The 18,873-nt window shown below is 39.0% G+C and overlaps 1 protein-coding gene across 2 annotated transcripts in view; it reads right to left on the bottom strand.

Moving 5' to 3' along the window:
* The window catches only part of LOC143279962 (rapamycin-insensitive companion of mTOR-like), an 86,640-nt gene that overhangs the window by 44,558 nt on the left and 23,209 nt on the right, over window positions 1–18,873 (bottom strand). The window contains exons 6-15 of one of the 2 annotated variants that reach the window (XM_076584343.1): window positions 18,638–18,704; window positions 18,126–18,206; window positions 16,659–16,759; window positions 15,397–15,574; window positions 14,205–14,249; window positions 7,647–7,751; window positions 6,827–6,873; window positions 5,567–5,702; window positions 2,255–2,314; window positions 123–271 (exon numbers count right to left, since the gene is read on the bottom strand). In XM_076584343.1, coding sequence (XP_076440458.1) covers window positions 123–271; window positions 2,255–2,314; window positions 5,567–5,702; window positions 6,827–6,873; window positions 7,647–7,751; window positions 14,205–14,249; window positions 15,397–15,574; window positions 16,659–16,759; window positions 18,126–18,206; window positions 18,638–18,704 — 969 coding nt within the window. The remainder of the gene's footprint in view (window positions 1–122; window positions 272–2,254; window positions 2,315–5,566; window positions 5,703–6,826; window positions 6,874–7,646; window positions 7,752–14,204; window positions 14,250–15,396; window positions 15,575–16,658; window positions 16,760–18,125; window positions 18,207–18,637; window positions 18,705–18,873) is intronic. The other variant, XM_076584344.1, reaches the window with a different exon arrangement.

Here is an 18,873-nt window from a genome sequence, read left to right as displayed (position 1 = left end):
AAAGAAAGAAAGAAAAAAAAGTGCTGAGCGCATGAGGTATACAATACTATAAAAAAGAGTTTAACAGCTAACAGAGAAAGGGTCTTATTCATCACACAATCGGTTCAGCAAACACTGCTCACCTCTGAAAGATGCCTGTCTTTTCCAGGTGCACACTCCCAGCCTTGGTGGCGGAGAACCGGCCAATCATGAGGAAGTAGTACATGCACAGCGTGTTGTGCAGACTCTGGGAGCCAAACACTGATTCTGGTACCACCTGGTTCATGGCAACCTGTCACAGTCACAGAGTATCAAAACATTTTCATGTCAAAGACACGGTAAAGGTTAACAGTCCTATAGTTTTTTACGGCCATTGGGACAGTGAATTTTTTTCCACTGTGTCTAGGGTTCAACACAGGAAGGCAGGGCCCAACTCTCTCCTTCTGCCACTTTAACCTTTCCCAACTAAAGTTAGGTACTCATTCACACCTTGGAGTGAGGAAAATCTGTGTCTTTCCCAAGGACACCATACCATGCTGAAAACAGGGCAACGAACCCTGATTACTATAAACACTTGATCAGAAGTCAAATGGCTAACCAATTCTGCCACGGCACCTCCTTGTGAAAGAAAAGAAGGGGGGAGTGGTGGGGGTGGGGGTTGGGGGCATAGAGGGGGGGATAGAAAAAAGCTCCAACAGGATCAATATTAACACTGTCAATTATTCTTTGCTGATCGAATGACCATAATATGAATTAAAAAAAAAAAGGGAAAACAATACTAATAATTGAAAAAGAGAGAGAAAAAAAACTACATTTCTATGAAACATGAGGAACTGATAGTGACAGATGGTTGTTTTTACATGTAACGTTTTGCATCTTTCTCCAATCGACCACATGCTGTTTTCCAATTGCATTTTTTTTTTGTGTGTGTGTCTGTCTGTCTGATTAAATCTCTCTCAGTTTCTTTTTTGTTTTATCTTATTCAACTTGGTTTTATGTATTTATGTGTTATTTTATGCAATTTCAAGAAAGGCAAAGCCTTCAAGACTCACTTGTGGTACATAGTTAAAGAAAAAAATAATAAAAAGTTATAAAAATTAGTTAGTTGAAATGTGTTCTCTATTCGTTATTATGATTATATACAGCTTTGCGTTAAAAAAAAAAAAAGGAAAAAAAGGCTTTAATGCAGATTCGAAGCAAAGATGCATTAACGTGGGTTCAATGCTGATGCTGAAAAATTATTATTTGAGCATGTTCTTTTAGCAGAATAAATCAACAGCAGCAATCAAAGTTATAACGCTGTTTAAATCATATTGTTTTGGTATATCTCAGGCATTTCAAAATTTCTTTTAAGTCTGAGGTAAAGGAGACATTCCCATCGCCTCATAAACACTGCAATATATGTCTGTTTTTATAGATCTGCAGAGATCCGTGTTCAACAAGCTTGTCTTTCCACTCAGTGAGAAACCACGACACCATCAATTCATTTTTTCTGTTCATTCTAGTAAATTCAGTATCCACTTTAAAACATTCATATGGAGTAAACACACTGATGATTATTTAAGAAATTTTTTTGATTTGGTGGTAAAGGAGACATTGCATTGCATCAGGCTTCACAAAATGTTTTGTCAAGATCTGCTCTGACCAGTGCCATGCAGACAACGTTGACCTTAACTCAGTGAAATGGTCAATGAAATGTTCTTTACTGTTCATTCTAGTTAATTCAGTGTCCACTTTAGAATATTCATGTGCAGTAAACATGTCAATAATGTAGTTAATGTCACTGTATGTGTTCTGTCCAGAATGCCTATTTCTTTGCTTTCAAATGCAAACAAGAAAAACGCAGAGGTCATGGTGTCTTCTCACCAGACAATCGGGCAGCTGCAAAGGGGTAACAGCAGTTTTTGGAATCCAGAGCGGACATCAATGAAATAAACTGTCAATGATTCGGAAATAACGCTAAATACGAAAGACGTACAACCTATTATTGGTATGAATGTGAAGATTATTTTTCCTACTATGTTTAAGCCAAATCTGGTATTGGCAGACACAGTATTTCCAGAGAAAATGGCAATGTGATATTAGACAGAAAAATGTGTGTGTGTGTGTGTGTGTGTGTGTGTGTGTGTGTGTGTGTGTGTGTGTGTGTGTGTGTGTGTGTGTGTGTGTGCATGAGTGTGTATGTGAGTGTGAGTGTGTGTGAGTGTGGGTGTATATGTGAGTGTGTGCGTGCTCACGCATGTGTGCGTGTCCTGTGTGTGTCATTTTTACGTACCTCATTCAGACAATGGTTGATGTCAGCCAGAAGCTCTGAGGTCAGTTTCTGTACCTCCTCCTGCAACATACAGCCACACTTGTGCATCACGGTCAACATCAACAATGCAGGCATGAACACATCCGTGACAAAATGTGTATAGTCGAACACCATCAGTGCTGCACACAGTTGAGATACAAGTCAACTCATGTTAGCAGTATATGGAACAAAACTCATGTTTATTTAACCCCTAGGCTGCCTATATGATGAGATAACTCGTCATGGCAAGCATGTATGCTTTGCTGCCACAATAACGAGATAACTTGTCATCAAAATATTCTGACCTTTCCCTGGTTTGCATTCACTTTGTTGACAAAAATAGTGGCAGCTTTAGCCTGGGGAATCTCTCTAGATTCTATTCATAGCTAGAAACCCCATCTACGTCATGAAACAGTCCTTTATCTGAACGTTTTGGTTGGGTCACTGTCCCAGTGTTTACCTGACTTCTCTCCTCGCTCGCTCAACAAAATGTCAGACTGACGCCGTGCTCAAGACATGCGATCGTGAAAAACTAAATCAACCAAGATTTCTTTCTTTAGCTGATGCTCAGAAAGAATTGAAGCGTAAATTCGAAGGAAAAGACAGTGATGAACATTTATAGGAAGATCTGATAGAAAACAAGAGGCAAGGCCTTTAAGACTCACTTGTGATACACTTTTTAAAAAAATCTAGTCGTTAAAATGTGTTCTGTATTTGTTATTATAAAGCTTCCGGTTAAAAGAAAAAGAAAAAAAAAGTCCTAATGGCAGATTCGAACCCCGCGTGTTCAGATGAGAAGAAACTGTCTTATCCATTACACTATCGTGACTCCTTAACTGACATTCAAAAATATAATATATAAACATGCTTTTTTAAAGGGCGATAAATCGATTGCAGTATTCGCAGTGAGAACGCTGTTTAAATCGCATTATTCTGGTGTATCTTGGGCATTCAAAAAATCTTTAAGGGCAATTAAAAATTCTTTTTAAGTCCGCGGTAAAGGAACATGGCTATCGCCGTTATCACACTGCAACATTTAGCCGTTTTCTCTGGATCTAGATAGATGTACAAGTTTAGTTACACCCGCCGAGAATGTATGACATGGTCAATGCAATTTCTCTTTTATGTTCATTCTAGTTTTATAGTTTTAAAGTTGATATGAAAATTGAGTATTTTGTTAAACTAATAACATGTAGAGCCAAGTACAAGTACTTCTAAACGTCATATGAAGTGAAAAGGACTTCATTTTGAGAAAAGTCAAGGCTGGAAATTTTTGCATTTCATCAATTCAAGGGTATTAACTCTCATGGTTTATTATCTTTAACTGTGAATTCCGACTGATTCTATGGATATTTCTATTGCAGTTTGGGGCATAATCCAGTAAGTGATGAGAGGCGTTCACAAATCTTTCTCAGAATAAATATTTAACGGTCTCCTCCAACTTTCCATCACATGTTATCGTGTATTGCCGATTGAATATAGGATTGAATGGGCAGGTCAACAACTTGAAACAAAATGGCATCGTTCGCGTTCGCGAAGAATATGAGCACGCGCTTTGAATATGTATAAATATGTGTACACAACTGATTTTTGCCCATGACCTTCAGAGCTCAGCCAATAGATCTATAAAGTCCACTTGTCGTATTGATTTTAGTATTTTCCGAAAAAGACCACATGGGCGAATGAACATAGTGAAAGCCCTGAACACTGAGAGTAAAACACACAAGCTTTTTATGTATCGAGTATAATTTCAAAATATAATCTTTAAGATGAGAAAGATCAGTTTAAAGCAAATTAAGCCCCCTAGCATTAATTACAGATTAATTTCCCTTTTTTACTATCTGCACCAAAGACGTGCAAAATAAATATAACTTCCATGCTTAGCAAAAGAAGTTCCTGTTTGAACAAAAAATGATAAAAATGACTGCTCTTGTTGTTGTGTCAGAACATCAGATCAAAGTGCCAAGTTTAGAGAATAAAAAAATATAACAGTAAATTCAGTTTGCATATGATTTGGCTTCTTTTTTTATTTTTTTGTGCCCATCCCAGATGTGAAATATTGTTTTAAACAAGATGACTGGAAAGAATTTGATTTTTCCTATTTTTATGCCAAATTTGGTGTCAACTGACAAAGTATTTGCAGAGAAAATGGCAATGTTAAAGTTTACCACGGACACACAGACACACACACACACACAGACAACCAAACACCGGGTTAAAACATAGACTCACTTTGTTTACACAAGTGAGTCAATAAAGGGAGCAATCAAGAGAGTGGCCAAGATGCGACTGTCAGTGAGTGATGCTGGCTGTACAGATGTTAGCAGACGACAGAACATGACTGAATTAGTAGCAGGACACAGTGTGAGCGATATTTATGGCACTCAGCCAACGCGGTCTGATGAGAACTGGATCAAGTGACTGTGTGAGCGGTGTGAAGAGGAGGGGGGTGGAGACTGAGGGGGCATGGCCTCACATCCATCTTATCACTTGGAGAAGTCACAATGCATTGTGTATCTATCTCTTATATATATTGTGGTTGTTCTAGTATGATTTTGTGTTTCCAGATATCCATTTGTCCAGAAAATATATTTTTGTGCAAGTTACCTGACTAATGTTTGTAATGAACAAGTTGAAAATGTGACAAAAAACAAAACACTGCTTTCAAAACAACAGCATGTCACTAAAAATATATAAAATGGGAAAACAGCATGTGTTTTGTATTCTTTATTCATTTACCTTTCAGAAAATATATACTTTTATGGGTCTTTCTCCAATAACAAAGAGCATAGAATTTTTGGAAAATTTATACCCATTTCTTGTGAAAAACCCTGGCAAATAGATTTCACTTAAATTTTATTTTCCTGGCAGCGAAAGGGTTAAAGTGTGTACAGTTTTTGTTTATTTGCTTCCAAGAATATTTCCATTTTGGAAATATTTGATGTAAAATGTCTCAAAGTTTTTTTTCTCTCCCCTTTTCCTTCTTTCTTTTTTGTGGCCTAAGTAACTTAGGTTATGAAGTACATTGTACTGTCATTTCTTTTCTGTTTTTTTCTACGTGCTCTATACAATTCTTTCTTCACTGACTGAAATAAAGCATGCAAACAAAAAAAAGATTACACACACACACACACACACACACTACAAAAACACGTACATCATTCCTGCACAGTTCTTGATCTGTAAGATTTTTTAGCTGTGGACAAATTTTTTTTTTTACTCTTAAATAAATGGTTCTCTCACTTTTCCAAGACTTGTCCTGACTGCGCGTGAAGCCTGCACAAGCTCACTGACCTGTGAGAGAGAGACAAGGAAGTCGACCAGCTGACAGGCCACCAGGCACACAGTCGGCCCTCTTTCCGAGTTCATGTCCATGTGAGAGAACAGGTGATTGGTTGGCTTGAAAAAGAACACCACCCGTCGCAGAAACCTGCCCACACATATACAGTACTGACCTTTCAGATGTATTTATATATGTAGAGAGAGAGAGAGAGAGAGAGAGTGTGTGTGTGTGTGTGTGTGTGTGTGTGTGTGTGTGACTAAGTGTGACTGAAAGGCACAGGAAATGAATGATGAGCACCTTAAAGCAGATTCCTGTCGCCTCCATCCAGGAGGCAGCCTGTTGTGCTTATGACTCCATCTTTGTATTACACTTGGAGCTTGGGCTCTGACTGTGTACAGGCACTATATTAGCATCAAAATCAATCAAATCTTATCCTGTGATTTTTCACATGCTACGTCTGCGATGTTATCAATTGGCATCCATCAGTATCAGGACATCATGGAGTTGCGATCTGGGCAGTGATAGAAACAGTGTCACATGTGGTTGGGCAGGCCAATATTGGAGTGATGGTTTCCTCCCACACTGAGATGCATGCTTACATCAATGAAGGAGTTAGAACTGTATGTGATTATCTGCTTGATTATTTCTGACTTCAATGTACTGCACTTATGTCTGAGATGTATGCGTTCATATTTTTATATAATCTGTTCACTTTCCTTTCCTTTTTTTTGTTTTATTTGTGTACTTATTTAAGCTGAAGCTTAATCTAGCACATACTATAAGAGTAAAATGGTATTAAACACGTTCATTAATCAGTGGAACACATGTACATATTCATTATTCAGTGACCAAACCAGCTCCATTTTCATTTTACTCTGTTCAAGTCAACCAGCAGAAAGAGTCACCTTGGGTAAAAGGCATAAAAAGCACTGGGGTAAGAGAAAAAAAAGAAGCCAAAATAATGCTGTCATCACTTTTCTATCACACATACATATATTTATATATATAAATATGAAAAAAAAAAAAAAGATAGATAGATAGACCGATTATGTGTATATTGATATACGTAGATATATATATATATATATATATATATATATATATATATATATATAGGTGTGTGTGTGTGTGTGTGTGTGTAATTTCATTCCCTCCCGGACCTTTTTTTTTTTTTTTTTTTTTTTTTTACATTCAGTAGAATTCTGAATATCTTATCAAAGAAGCTTTGACACGAAGATGACATAACAAAACGACAATCACAATGACAATACCTGATATAAATTTGGTCTTCCATCTTTCTCAGTCGATCATCTGGCCACTGAAATAAAAGGAAGCAAATGGTCAAATGTACAGGTCCCACAGCCGGACCCTGATCACTGGATCACAAGTCCAATGCTTTACTGATTTTGACATGGCAGCTCCTAATGGTCAAACTACTAGCATTAAAACATGCCTTAACTTAAGATTCCCTTCTTGATATATTTGTTTTTGTGCATGCTGTTCTTCCTGTTTGATGGTCAATGTCATGACTATGTCAGCATGCACATATTCCTCCCATCCACCCATCCATATATCCACCAACACATAAAAATAAAGACTTAAGTGAACATACACAGATAAACCCACACATACACACTCTTCTTCACACATACATGTATACATACCACATCTGCACACAAACACCCCCCTCAACACACCCACACATCCCCCTCCATACACACACCCACTTCATCCACCCCACTCACCCCCCCCACACACAATCCTTCAGTACAGAGCCAATCAGATCCCAGTCCAAGTTTGATGGTATTTTTAATAACTCGATCAGTATGCGCTCATACTTCCCAATGATAGGAAAAACAAATAAAACTGCACACAGGAAAAAAAAAAGGGGGGTGGCGCTGTAGTGTAGTGATGCGCTCTCCCTGGGGAGAGCAGCCTGAATTTCACACAGAGAAATCTGTTGTGATAAAAAAAAATACAAATACGAATGCCAAATCTCCCCCCGCACCACCCCACCCCCACCCCTCCCTCCACACACAAATGCCCTTGCCACACACAAACACCAACATAACCCCCCCCACACACACACACCTTCAGTATAGAACCGATCAGATCCCAGTCCCAGTTGAAGTTCTCTTTGGTGTTGTTCACCTGGGAGTCCCTCACTGCATGCTGTGTGTTGTCGTCATTGGGAATCTGCACACCAATCAAACCATGCTTCAATCCAATCCAATTCAATTCAAATCTTCACACTTTCATTGTCAGCTTCAAACAATTATAAAAGACAATTTTCTTTAATGTAATTCAAATGCTCATCAACAGATAAATAAGTGTTGTAAAAACAAATAACTGGTACACCCTTTCCTGATCATCATGCATACATAAACCATTATGTAAAAGAAAAACATCCAAATAAGAAAAATATAACATTATACAACACAAGTGAAATGAAAACAAATGAATAACCTGTACATCCCATGGTCACTGCTTTCTACCTAGTCTACGTCTATTTCATCAAGGGGGAAAGGGGTTTTCCACAAAGTGAGTGAATACTGCAGAGTAAATATTATGACAGCAGTGTAACCTTACAACAAAACAGTCCTCAAGAGGGCTGGGATCCCCAGCATGTGCATCCTGCTGAAGAAAAGATAAATGTGCAGGCTCGAACATGTTGTGCAAATGGACAATGGCCAAATACTCAGGACCTCCTGTATGGAGAGTTGGTAAAGGGAAAGCGTACCGCAGATACATCCCAATTTCTGTACTTTTCGGCCTTCATGGCACTGCATCACATAGGGCGCACCCACAGAATTCAAAGAAAAAAGGTTTTTTTTGAGCACATCCAATTAGCTGTATCTGCCGATAAGTGAAAGTCCTCCATCGTGGCTCTGCTAACAGCGGATGTTGTTTTGAGTAGTGACATCAACTTTAAAAAACTAGGTCAAAAATTGATTTGTTTTCGTCATCTTGTTGACTTGGCTCTGTCACTCCATTTGTCTTTTTTTTTTCTTTTTTTTTTTTTAAACAATTTTACAGCCTTCAGTTGAATGCACACTATTGTATAGCGCCTGTTCATTAACTTGTTCAATCAGAATCCAGTCTGAAAGCCCTGCTTTCAGTCCCATCTGCCATTTTGCTTTGCATTCTGCTTTTAAAAAACAATCAGCTCACTTCTGATTTCTCGCACAATAGATTTATCCGCAGCTCAAACGTAGACACTGCTCTTTAATCATGGCCTAAGGGTGAACTGCAATTCATCTGCAAGTCAAAACTCTTGTATCATGACCAATGGGCCAACTGCGGTCAGTTGAAATTGTGTGTAATATGCGATTTAGTTTCAATTTGATTTGATTGTGAACATGAACCCTGTCGAATCAAACAGTGGTAAGACTGAAGTTTTGTCATTCAGCATTATCATGTGCGTATAATAGATTAACAATGTTGTCATATATTCAGTTTGTTGTGACAGGTGGCACCATGTGGTCAGAATTTAGTTTGCAGACACAGATAGGACGCATACAGCCAATAAGACACAGAACTTAGATTTGAGTGAAAAGTAGCGCCTTGTAGGCCAAAACGTATGTTGAGTACAATGATGTCTGGAAAAGAGACCCGAAGACCCAAGGCAAATACCCATACTCATGGTAAGCTGTAGCCTCTGAACAATCATTCTGAAGGCAGACAATGTAGAAAGGCCTCTCCAATTTCGAAGACACTTGCCCAACAGTCATAAGTGAAATGGCAAAGAAGGAAGGCCTAAAGTCTGACAGACAGACCAGCATCAGACTTCATCTTCACAAAGCGTGGAAAAGACTGCTATTCTTGAGCAGACTTGTCAAGGCACAACTGATGCTGTACCAGAAATATCACCCTGAGCACAACTCCACAGTCTCCCAAGACTGAAGGATGCCTACCATTTTAAAGTCCAGCATTTAATGCCTACACACACACGCGCGCATACACACACACATGCACACACACACACATGTACACACACACACACACATTGTGCCCAGCTAAGCTTACAAACTCTCTACCTAGTTCAAACTGACCAATAAATGAGTACTTCTTAACCAGTCATCTGACAAATCAAAACCATCTGCATCATCAGACCAGCATTATCCTGGAATGTTGTTAATTAAATCACACCCACAAAAACCACTGTTTAAAACTACTCAAAACTGAATAAACACTGCTGATAGTGTTTGTTAATAAATACAAACCACAAAACACACATCATTCCTACTCTATTATAAAATGGATCACCAAACAAATGAATCGATAAAGTCTGTAAATGTAAGTATATTTGTTTCAAGCACCATTCTGTCCAGCAGCCAACCATGTCAATATATTTCAGCTCACATCTAATCTATCTCCATCACATAAGCATATTCACAAGCGAACAGTCACAACCAAGGCTTTTCTTATTCAAATAGTTACTCCAGGTTCTAAAGCATGCTCTCACACTACTTCAACATTCAATCAGTGTGTGCATGGACTCACAGGCAACTCACATTCACATAAGCTACAAAACATAACTGTTGTAAAGAAAAATCTTCAACACTATACATTCACAGATGAACAAGAACAGAATATCCGCCAAATGAGACTGCTCTTTTGTGCTGCTGCACACAGTGTATCATGCATTAAATTCCTTTCATATAATGCAAAACCAAAATAATCAAAACAAGCTCTGATTCTTTTAATTTATATGTACATGTTTGTACTTACTTGAACATAGTGTTATTGTTTGTTGTTGTGTGTGTACACAAGCACACAAAAATACACATACCGTAAAGTTCAGTCTATTGAGCGCACTGGTATATAAGCCGCACCCACTAAATTTTGGAAAAAATTGAACTTTATACATACATAAGCCAAACCGGTTTATAAGCCACACTTATTTCCGGTACCAGAAGACATACTGATACTACAGAAAAGCTGTCGATACTGTAGGTTATGAAATAAACACAAGCGGGAACAACACAAAGAAAAGCAAGCGAAAATACTGCTAGTGCTGCAAAAAAATAATAAATAAACACAACGAAAATAAGATCCATAATTTAGGTATAGTCACATTTATTCAACGTCATCCTGCTCACTGAATCCACTAAAACCTTCGTCTTCAGTGTCCGAGTTGAAGAGAACCAGCACAGCTTCCTCCGCCATCTTGTCACTGACTTCAGCCTCGCTTTCACTTCATGAACATGAAGGTGGCGGTCGCTGCTGGTTCGTCGCTTGCACTGTCGTCTGCTAGGTCAATCGCCTTCAATTTGAAGGCTGCATCATAGGCATAACGTCGCGTTTTCGGCATGATGAGGGTGTACACTTGAGCAGAGTAGAACTGAATGCTGATCTGAAGGCTTTAATGTGTGCGGATTTGATTTATAAAACGTGAACAGTTAGCACACTATCCTGAAGCTCATCCAAACATTCATGGACAGAAATCATGATTTTGGTGATTTGAAGGGCAGCTAAGAATAGACGAGAACGTGACACTCCCGGGATCGTTAAAATCCGCAAATAAGCCGCATCATTGTATGAGCCACAGAGGTTGAAGCTGGGGTAAAAAGTAGCGGCTTATAGACCGAACTTTACGATACATGTTTTTACACTGGAGTGTGCATGAGTCTGTATGTGTAAGCATGCTTGTGTACACATACATACACCTGTGTATGTGTGTGTGTGTGTGTGTGTGTGTGTGTGTATCTGTGTGTGTGTGGGAGAGAGAGAGTGTGTGTAAGTGCATACCATCTGAGTGGCAAGCTTTCCATCCTGCTCACCCCTCCCCTCCTCCCACAAAGAGCCACGTCTTTACTCATCTCTCACAGATCCCAGGTAAGTTAATGACAACAATGAATGAATAAATATCCTCAATGCTCTCTGCACCTGGAAAGTAAGTGTTGGTGCTGCAAACCATCTGTGGTAACTCTTGACATTTCAGAATAATCAACATTGACTCAGCCATGCATAACAACAAAACCATGAGATGTACAAGAAATGAATACTGCCATGAATTCACACGTTCATATCTCAAAGCAATGTCCTTGTTCCTCTAGTTACCTTGTTTTATTACTATAATTTGCAGTATTAAAAAACTGCACTATGATTTCTTGGAGAAACCCCCCAAAGAGACATTCAACAAGTAACTATCCTATACATGCAGAACAACAAAATCAACGCAGAACACGGAGGTCTATACATTCATATTTTTCATAACTTTACATGATGCTTTCTACAGCTCAGCAAGTTAAATATAATTCCCTTTTCAGCAACTTCTCATGTAGCGTTTTCCACATCTCAATGAATTTTCTTTCTGTTCTTTATATCCTGACTATTCATTGACTGAATTCAAAATAATCCCCCACAAAAGCTGAGTACATTGTGCAGTTTACTGACTTGTGGTTACTCATGCCGAGTACACTCAACTGGTCAAATTCTAAGTAAGCAAGTGATAACGAACGCTCTGTCAGACTGTCCAGTGCACAGTGCCAGGTTACGTAAGTGGAGTACACACCAGGGACAAGGAGACACACAACCAGGAGCCAACAATGATGTTGAAACCAGGAACTATCAGTTGGTCAGTCAGTCACAGCGTTTTTACTTGTGTGATGTTGAGCTGGTCAGAGGGCGAGACTGGGTTAAAACGTGACTGGGTATTTGGTTGCCACAGCAAGGAGGTTTTTATCATTTTCAAGGGTGGAGTAGCAGGGTTAGGCAGTTTCGGTTTTTTTCTTTCTTTACTATTGGGCAAACAGCAGTGACAGTGTATGAGTGAGGAACACATCAAAAAACACTTCAGTGACTCACTCTATGTGTGTGTGCATTCATTAACACGTAGACAAACACAGTCAAGCTTTCATGTTCTTGCAACAAGAGCATTTTTTTCATACATAATTGACATTTAGTTATTTCTCTGTGTATGTATGTGTGTGTGTGGTGGGGGCGGGGTGCGGGGAGGTGGGGGACGTGTCTGTGTGTTCATTTGTGTGTGCTGTCAGTGCTCCTGCAGAGGTGTGTGAGTGGCTATTCAAGCATGCATGTGCTTGACATGTGAGTGCATGCATGGTGCTCTCATATGTGTTATCTGGAACTGAAAAGTGGAATGGTATTCAAAGATCAGAACAAAGCATACTACACTTAATCCCACTGGTTTCACATATTTTCTCACACTTATCTATCCCTACTCAGATAAAAGCAGAACTGACCTAATTAATATCAAGCATAATGTATGTACCAGGTTGCATTAACCCTTCCAAGCGTATCCAAGCTAAGCCCATTACAAGTGAACCAAGGTAAAATACAGGACACAATGTCAGCATAAAACTTACATGCACTAAATCTGTAACTACCTGCTAACCCTCAACAGCACTCCACTAATGCTCATATTCATGTATTATCAGTCTTACTTTAAAACACTTGTAACATATAACTCCAGCAAAAACTCTGGACAAAAAACTTGTTCATATACTGCTTCAAAAACTATCGCACAACCCCTCTCCTCGCTTCCATATTCCTCCTCACCTTCCCCAAACAGAACAAAATTTATTGTACTGTATTGTAATTTCTACTGCACTGTACTACTCTTTTGTCACAAGAGATTTCTCTATGTAAAGTTCAGGCTGCTCTCCCAAGGGAGTGCACGCCGCTACAGAGCAGTGCCACCCTTTTTCTTTCTGCCTGTAAGTGTATTTTCCTATCAAAATGGACTTTCCTACAGAATGTTGCCAGGGAAAAATCTTTTGTAACATGGTTCTTTAACATATATATTAAGTGCATGCTGCATATGGGACCTCATTTTATCGTCTCCTCCAAATGATTAGTGTCCCGACCACCACTCAAGATCTATGGCATGCAAAGCAAAGCATCGCCACAGTGACAATTTCAAAAGCTAAAAGAGGATTTACAAAGCAAGTAATGCTTCTTCAGCTTCCAAGGCTAACCCTACAATGTTTACAGGTACAGGACAACCCCCTCTCTGAAAACAAAATGCAGATTCAGTGATTGTGTTTCGCTGTTAATCCCAGCCTCACTGACAACACACTCTACTCCATCCCATCTGCAGAAACTTCGCCCTAACCCTCATGCCCACCCCCACCCCCCATCCCCCCTCACCCCCCTTTTTTTTTCAATCAATAGATGTTCTCAATCAGTAGCAAGTCTGCTTCACTTAATCTTGAATAATATGTACAACTTTAAGCATACAACCAAAAATCATTTTCAGTGATGTACCACGACCAACCTCCTCCCCCAACCCAAAACCAGAACATTCTTCCCATCTTGCTTAACTGGTATTGCTCAATATAAGTTTTCTTTGCTCAATATAAGCTTTCCTTTTCTAAAATCAGCCAGCAATGAATGTAAGCCACAGTGAGCAGCAGTTACAGTAAACTAGTCACACATACACACACACACAGAGACACACACACACAGTGACCAACAATGCTGTGCTATTGAAAACCCACTCCACAAACATGCAAAATGCTGACAAAGAAAAAATGACATTTTCACATTTATAATGAACATACAGCACACACACACACACACTCAGATGGTTAAGACACACACACACACATACACACACAATTACACATGACAAGACACAGACACACAGAGCACAAAGGAAGGAAGGGATGTGAGAGTTCCTACCACAAGTAGGCCGGACAGTTTTGCTTGGACCTTGCCGGAGCAGTGCTAATCGTGGGCGAAAAAGACATGGTTACTTTTTTTTTTTTGATGGCACACATGCTACAATCTCAGCACATGGGAAAAAAAAGAGGGGACCAAAAAATGAAAAATGGATAGTGTCAACACACTCATGCAAACATGCAAAGTGTGGGCGGAAGTACACTCTTTTTTTGGGGGCACAATCCAGAGTGATTGTGTTTCTCTCTCTTTTTCTCTTTCACACACACACACACACACATGTAACACACACACACACACACACACACACACACACATACATACATAAATAATTTTTTTTTTTCATCAAAACAACGAACAGACCAAACCATGACTAATCATGTATGTTTCCAAGTTGCAGTCAAACAGCAAAGACTAGTGAAAAACTAAAACTAGTCAACTCTTGCTTCAACGTATCTCTTGCAAGACTTGCTTATTAACAATTCGGTTTACACAGGCTTGATTATTAATCATTTGGTTAACACAATCAGAAAAAACACAAGTGTCAAATAAAACTGAGGACTTGTGACACAATGTGTAACTATCAGTTATTCAAATTTCTATGCCTACTGGGGAAGGAGGGTGGGAGATTCTTCCTTTGCAGCCCTTTTATTAGAATTGAAAATGACCATTTATTTACAATCAACCACTAAACACATTGTCTAAAAATGTTGGGTTTTTTTTTTTCATACCAACCACTGTGTACATTCTCTGATATAACAAGTAAAAGAGTTTTCTCAACTATTTTCAGTTGTTACACGACTATCAGAATTTCACAAAATACTGAACAAATTAACCCACAGGAATACTTTCCTTCCCCGTTCAAAGCTGTTAAAAAATATCAGCATTGTTAATCTACTGACTGTTGCTGAAGGTGAATGAAGGGCTGTGACCTCACTGAGATGAGACAGAGCTCACTGGTCAGGATGTCAGTCACCACTCTCCATATAGACTTCTTCCTCTTGGGACAGGACAAATGGTGCAGCCTAACCAGCCCAAACTTTCCTGTACCATTGTGCTGAGCAAGATGGTGTGAAGTCATCAAATATAAAGTAAGTTCAACTTTTGATTCTGATGTGAAACTTCTTTCTGCAGACATCCAGATTCAGAGAACCAACACCAACAAAATCAGAACTGACAGTGGCAGCGGACTGACCCTCTTGTAGTAGTAGTCGCAGAGCTTGTCGCGGCGGAGGTACCAGTGGCGACTGGTGGTCTCGTGGAACTTGCCTGCGTGCTGCTGCAACTGGTCCAGGAAAAGGCTGCTGGGAACCAGGCCTCGTTTCTTCAGCCCGTGGAACTCGCTCAGGTGCTTCACCGCCATGCATGCTCGACTGCACACACATGAAAAGGAGTATTGTACTGTGTTGTATTGAGGGCCTGACCAGAGCACTGACATAAGCTTACAGTCTGGCCAACAGCAAGGTGAGAACTGTATGATTTATGGCTTCTCCACCGCAATATGGGAATTCACCTACAGCTTTGTCTTTTGTGAAGGACTAGGACTCAAACTAGGAGGCAAGATTGCACTGGCTCTAAGTACTGCAGCTTTGGGGACTAATTGGATTATGGGACCATCTATACGCCGACTGTTCTACTGCCCTCTTAGCCAAGAAAGTGGGGATGTAACTTGGGCAAGAGCCAAGAAAAAAAGAAAAACACAAATTTAAAGATACCTTTTATTTTCAGAATGTAAGTTAAACTGACCCAAACATGGGCTAGACCTTTTTTAATAAACAAAAACAAAAACCCATACACTTCTCAAAATGTATAAGATCTGTAAGCTTTCATCAGTGTTTCTGATAATGTATAAATACATGTGCATCCCTGATGCTCTGAAAATAGAAAGGACGCACTGCTTGATTATTAAGTGCTCCTTATTCTAAAACGACACTTAAAAAAAAACATGCACAAGAGCTTCAGTCTGATGCTTGGCATTATGGTAGTGAGTCCCTGGGATTTCCAACTGGAGTTCTGTTAAGTTAAAAACCTCAGGGCAAAAACCCTTTTACCATTATTTCACAGAGTCCTAGATTCCCTTCAGAGGGTCACTCTAACACTGCATGCTCTGATTAAATGTGCACTGCTACACACCTACAGACTGGTATGCCTTCTGGTCATAATCATCAAGGTCTCTGGGCCAAGTGATCGGAAAGAGAAAGAACCCTTCTTCACAGCAGACAATCCTAGAACTGAACTGCAGCTCCCATGCAGGATTTTCACTCTTGTTATGTGTTTGTTTTAGAAATGTTTTCAATAAAAATACAGTGCCTCCCTTCTGTTTTCAAATCTTAGGGACGCCCCAAGATTTTTAACTGGTCATAAACCCCATTTCATAAAGTGGGGAAAAAAGGATAACACTTAATTCTGGTGCACACACAAAAACAAAACAAAAAAAAGAAAAAAGAAAGCCCTGACTGTCTGTGTGGAGCAGAGATAACGGAGGAGGAGGCCATGGACAGCAGGGTGGGCAGACAGTGACTATGACTGTAACACTCTGCCGGCAGCAACACGTTGGCCTGAAACATCCACCACACACCCTGCAGTGTGTTGTGTCGTGTCGTGTCGTGTCGTGTCGTGTTGTGTTGTGTTGCGTTTAATTGCATTGTATTGTATTATTGTATCGTATCATATTGTATTGTACTACATTGTATTGTACTGAAATGCATTAATGCATATAAGTCTTTGTTAAACAGATTTCTCAGTGTGAAATTCAGGCCGATTTCCTCAGGGAGAGTGCATTGCTACGGTGCAGCGCTAACCTCTTATTTTTTCTCTCTATCTCTCTTTTCTGCCTGCAAATGCATTTGTTTTCCTATCCAAGTGAATTTTTCTGCAAAATTTTGCACTATACTGACTGATAAGCGTCTTAACCATTCTGCAACCTTTCTCCTCTCTATTCACATCATGAAAGGGAGATAGATCTGAACTCTGTTTTCATTTCAAGTCTGCTGAATGACCAAGAAAGCCCAGCTTTCAAACTGAGATATCCAACACAATTAAGGGCAGGAACAATGTGAAAAAAAAAACTTGTTACATCTGAAAATCTTCTGAAAGATGCGAAATGAAAACCATTAGTATAATGTGCAAATCTTTAATACAGATGCAAAAAAACTTTAGTCAGATGTGACATCCATGAGTAAGATGCGAAAACTGTTTGTAAGATGTGAACATTGTAAGATGCGAAAATTGTTAGTCAGATGTTACAAAAGTTAGGAAGACGTGAAAATAATTTGTAAGATGTGAAAATCACCAACATGATAATAAAATGAAAATCGTTAGACATGAAAATCATATATAACATGTGAAAAACTTTTAAGATCGTAAGCAATAGTAAGATATGTAAGTTGTAATATGTTACAATCATTTCATAAGACATGAAAATTGTTGGTAAGAAATTGAAATTGTTAGTAAGATGCAAAAAAACTGTTAATAAGGTGTGAAAATCATATTGACAACTGTTGTCACAACAGTTAATAAGATGTGAAAATTGTTATCATAACTTGAAAATTGTTAATCAGATTTGAAAACTGTTAAAAACGAGTGAAAACCATTGGTGACAAATGTCAAAATAAGATATGACAAACATTAGTATGATGTGAAAATTGCTAGTATGATGTGAAAATTGTTAATGAAATAAAACCCCATGAAAATCATAAGACAGATGTGAAAACGTTTAGTAAATATCTTTAAGATGTCAAAAACATCATTATGATGAGAAAACTCTTAAAAACATCTTACTGAAGTGTGAAAATTGTCATTCTGAGGAAAAAAAAAATGTTAATAGGATATTAAAATCATCAGCAACACACACACACACACACAAACACACACACACACACACATATACACACACACACACATACACACACACAGTGTGCTCACCATGTGCAGCATCTCCCCCAGCAGAATGATACTTCTGTTGAACAGAGGACCCTCACTGCTGGTGATCACCTCCACCAACGCCTGAAAAACCACAGTGTCACAAGCAACAACATCCTGTGTTTTTTTAGACTAGCTAAATAAAATCTCTGAATTTTCAACACTGCTTTAATTGGAAGACAACGGTAAGCGAACTTTAACTTCTTTTTGACCAATATCTACTTCAACATAATACATTTTCTTTCTGTAGTTCCTCCATCCATTGCAAAACATAATCTCATTCTTCCCCTGTGTACTCCTCCCATTCCATTTCTTCATACTTCACACCCATTTTATTTCTACAAGCATTCTGAGAAAATGTGTGTGTCTCATCTCTTACTCATCTTCTAAATGAACCTATTGTATAGCATCTTAGTCAGCATATTTTCCTCACTGGTTCCAGAGGGCTAAAATAGTCTTCCACTGGAATGTTGTGTAGCATCACCAAGGACAGAGGCGTGTGTTGGTGTACCTACCTCCAGAAGGCCTGCGTTGATCCATGCACTCAACAGCAAGGCAATGTGGTTGTCTACCAAGTTGGGTCTGTAATGGATATAGGATATAGCAATATGGAGTGATCAAATCAGAGGGAACACCCATGCATGCAAACACACACACCTGCACATGCACGTATGCTCACACTCTCACATATATATGCGTGCACACATCCTCCCATAAAACACATACATGCGTGCATACATTCTCACAAACA

The sequence above is a fragment of the Babylonia areolata genome, chromosome 3 (assembly GCF_041734735.1).
Source record: "Babylonia areolata isolate BAREFJ2019XMU chromosome 3, ASM4173473v1, whole genome shotgun sequence".
In the NCBI taxonomy this organism is placed as follows: domain Eukaryota; kingdom Metazoa; phylum Mollusca; class Gastropoda; order Neogastropoda; family Buccinidae; genus Babylonia; species Babylonia areolata.
Note: the sequence above shows the minus strand (reverse complement) of the source record. Positions and strands in the feature narration are given on the sequence as shown.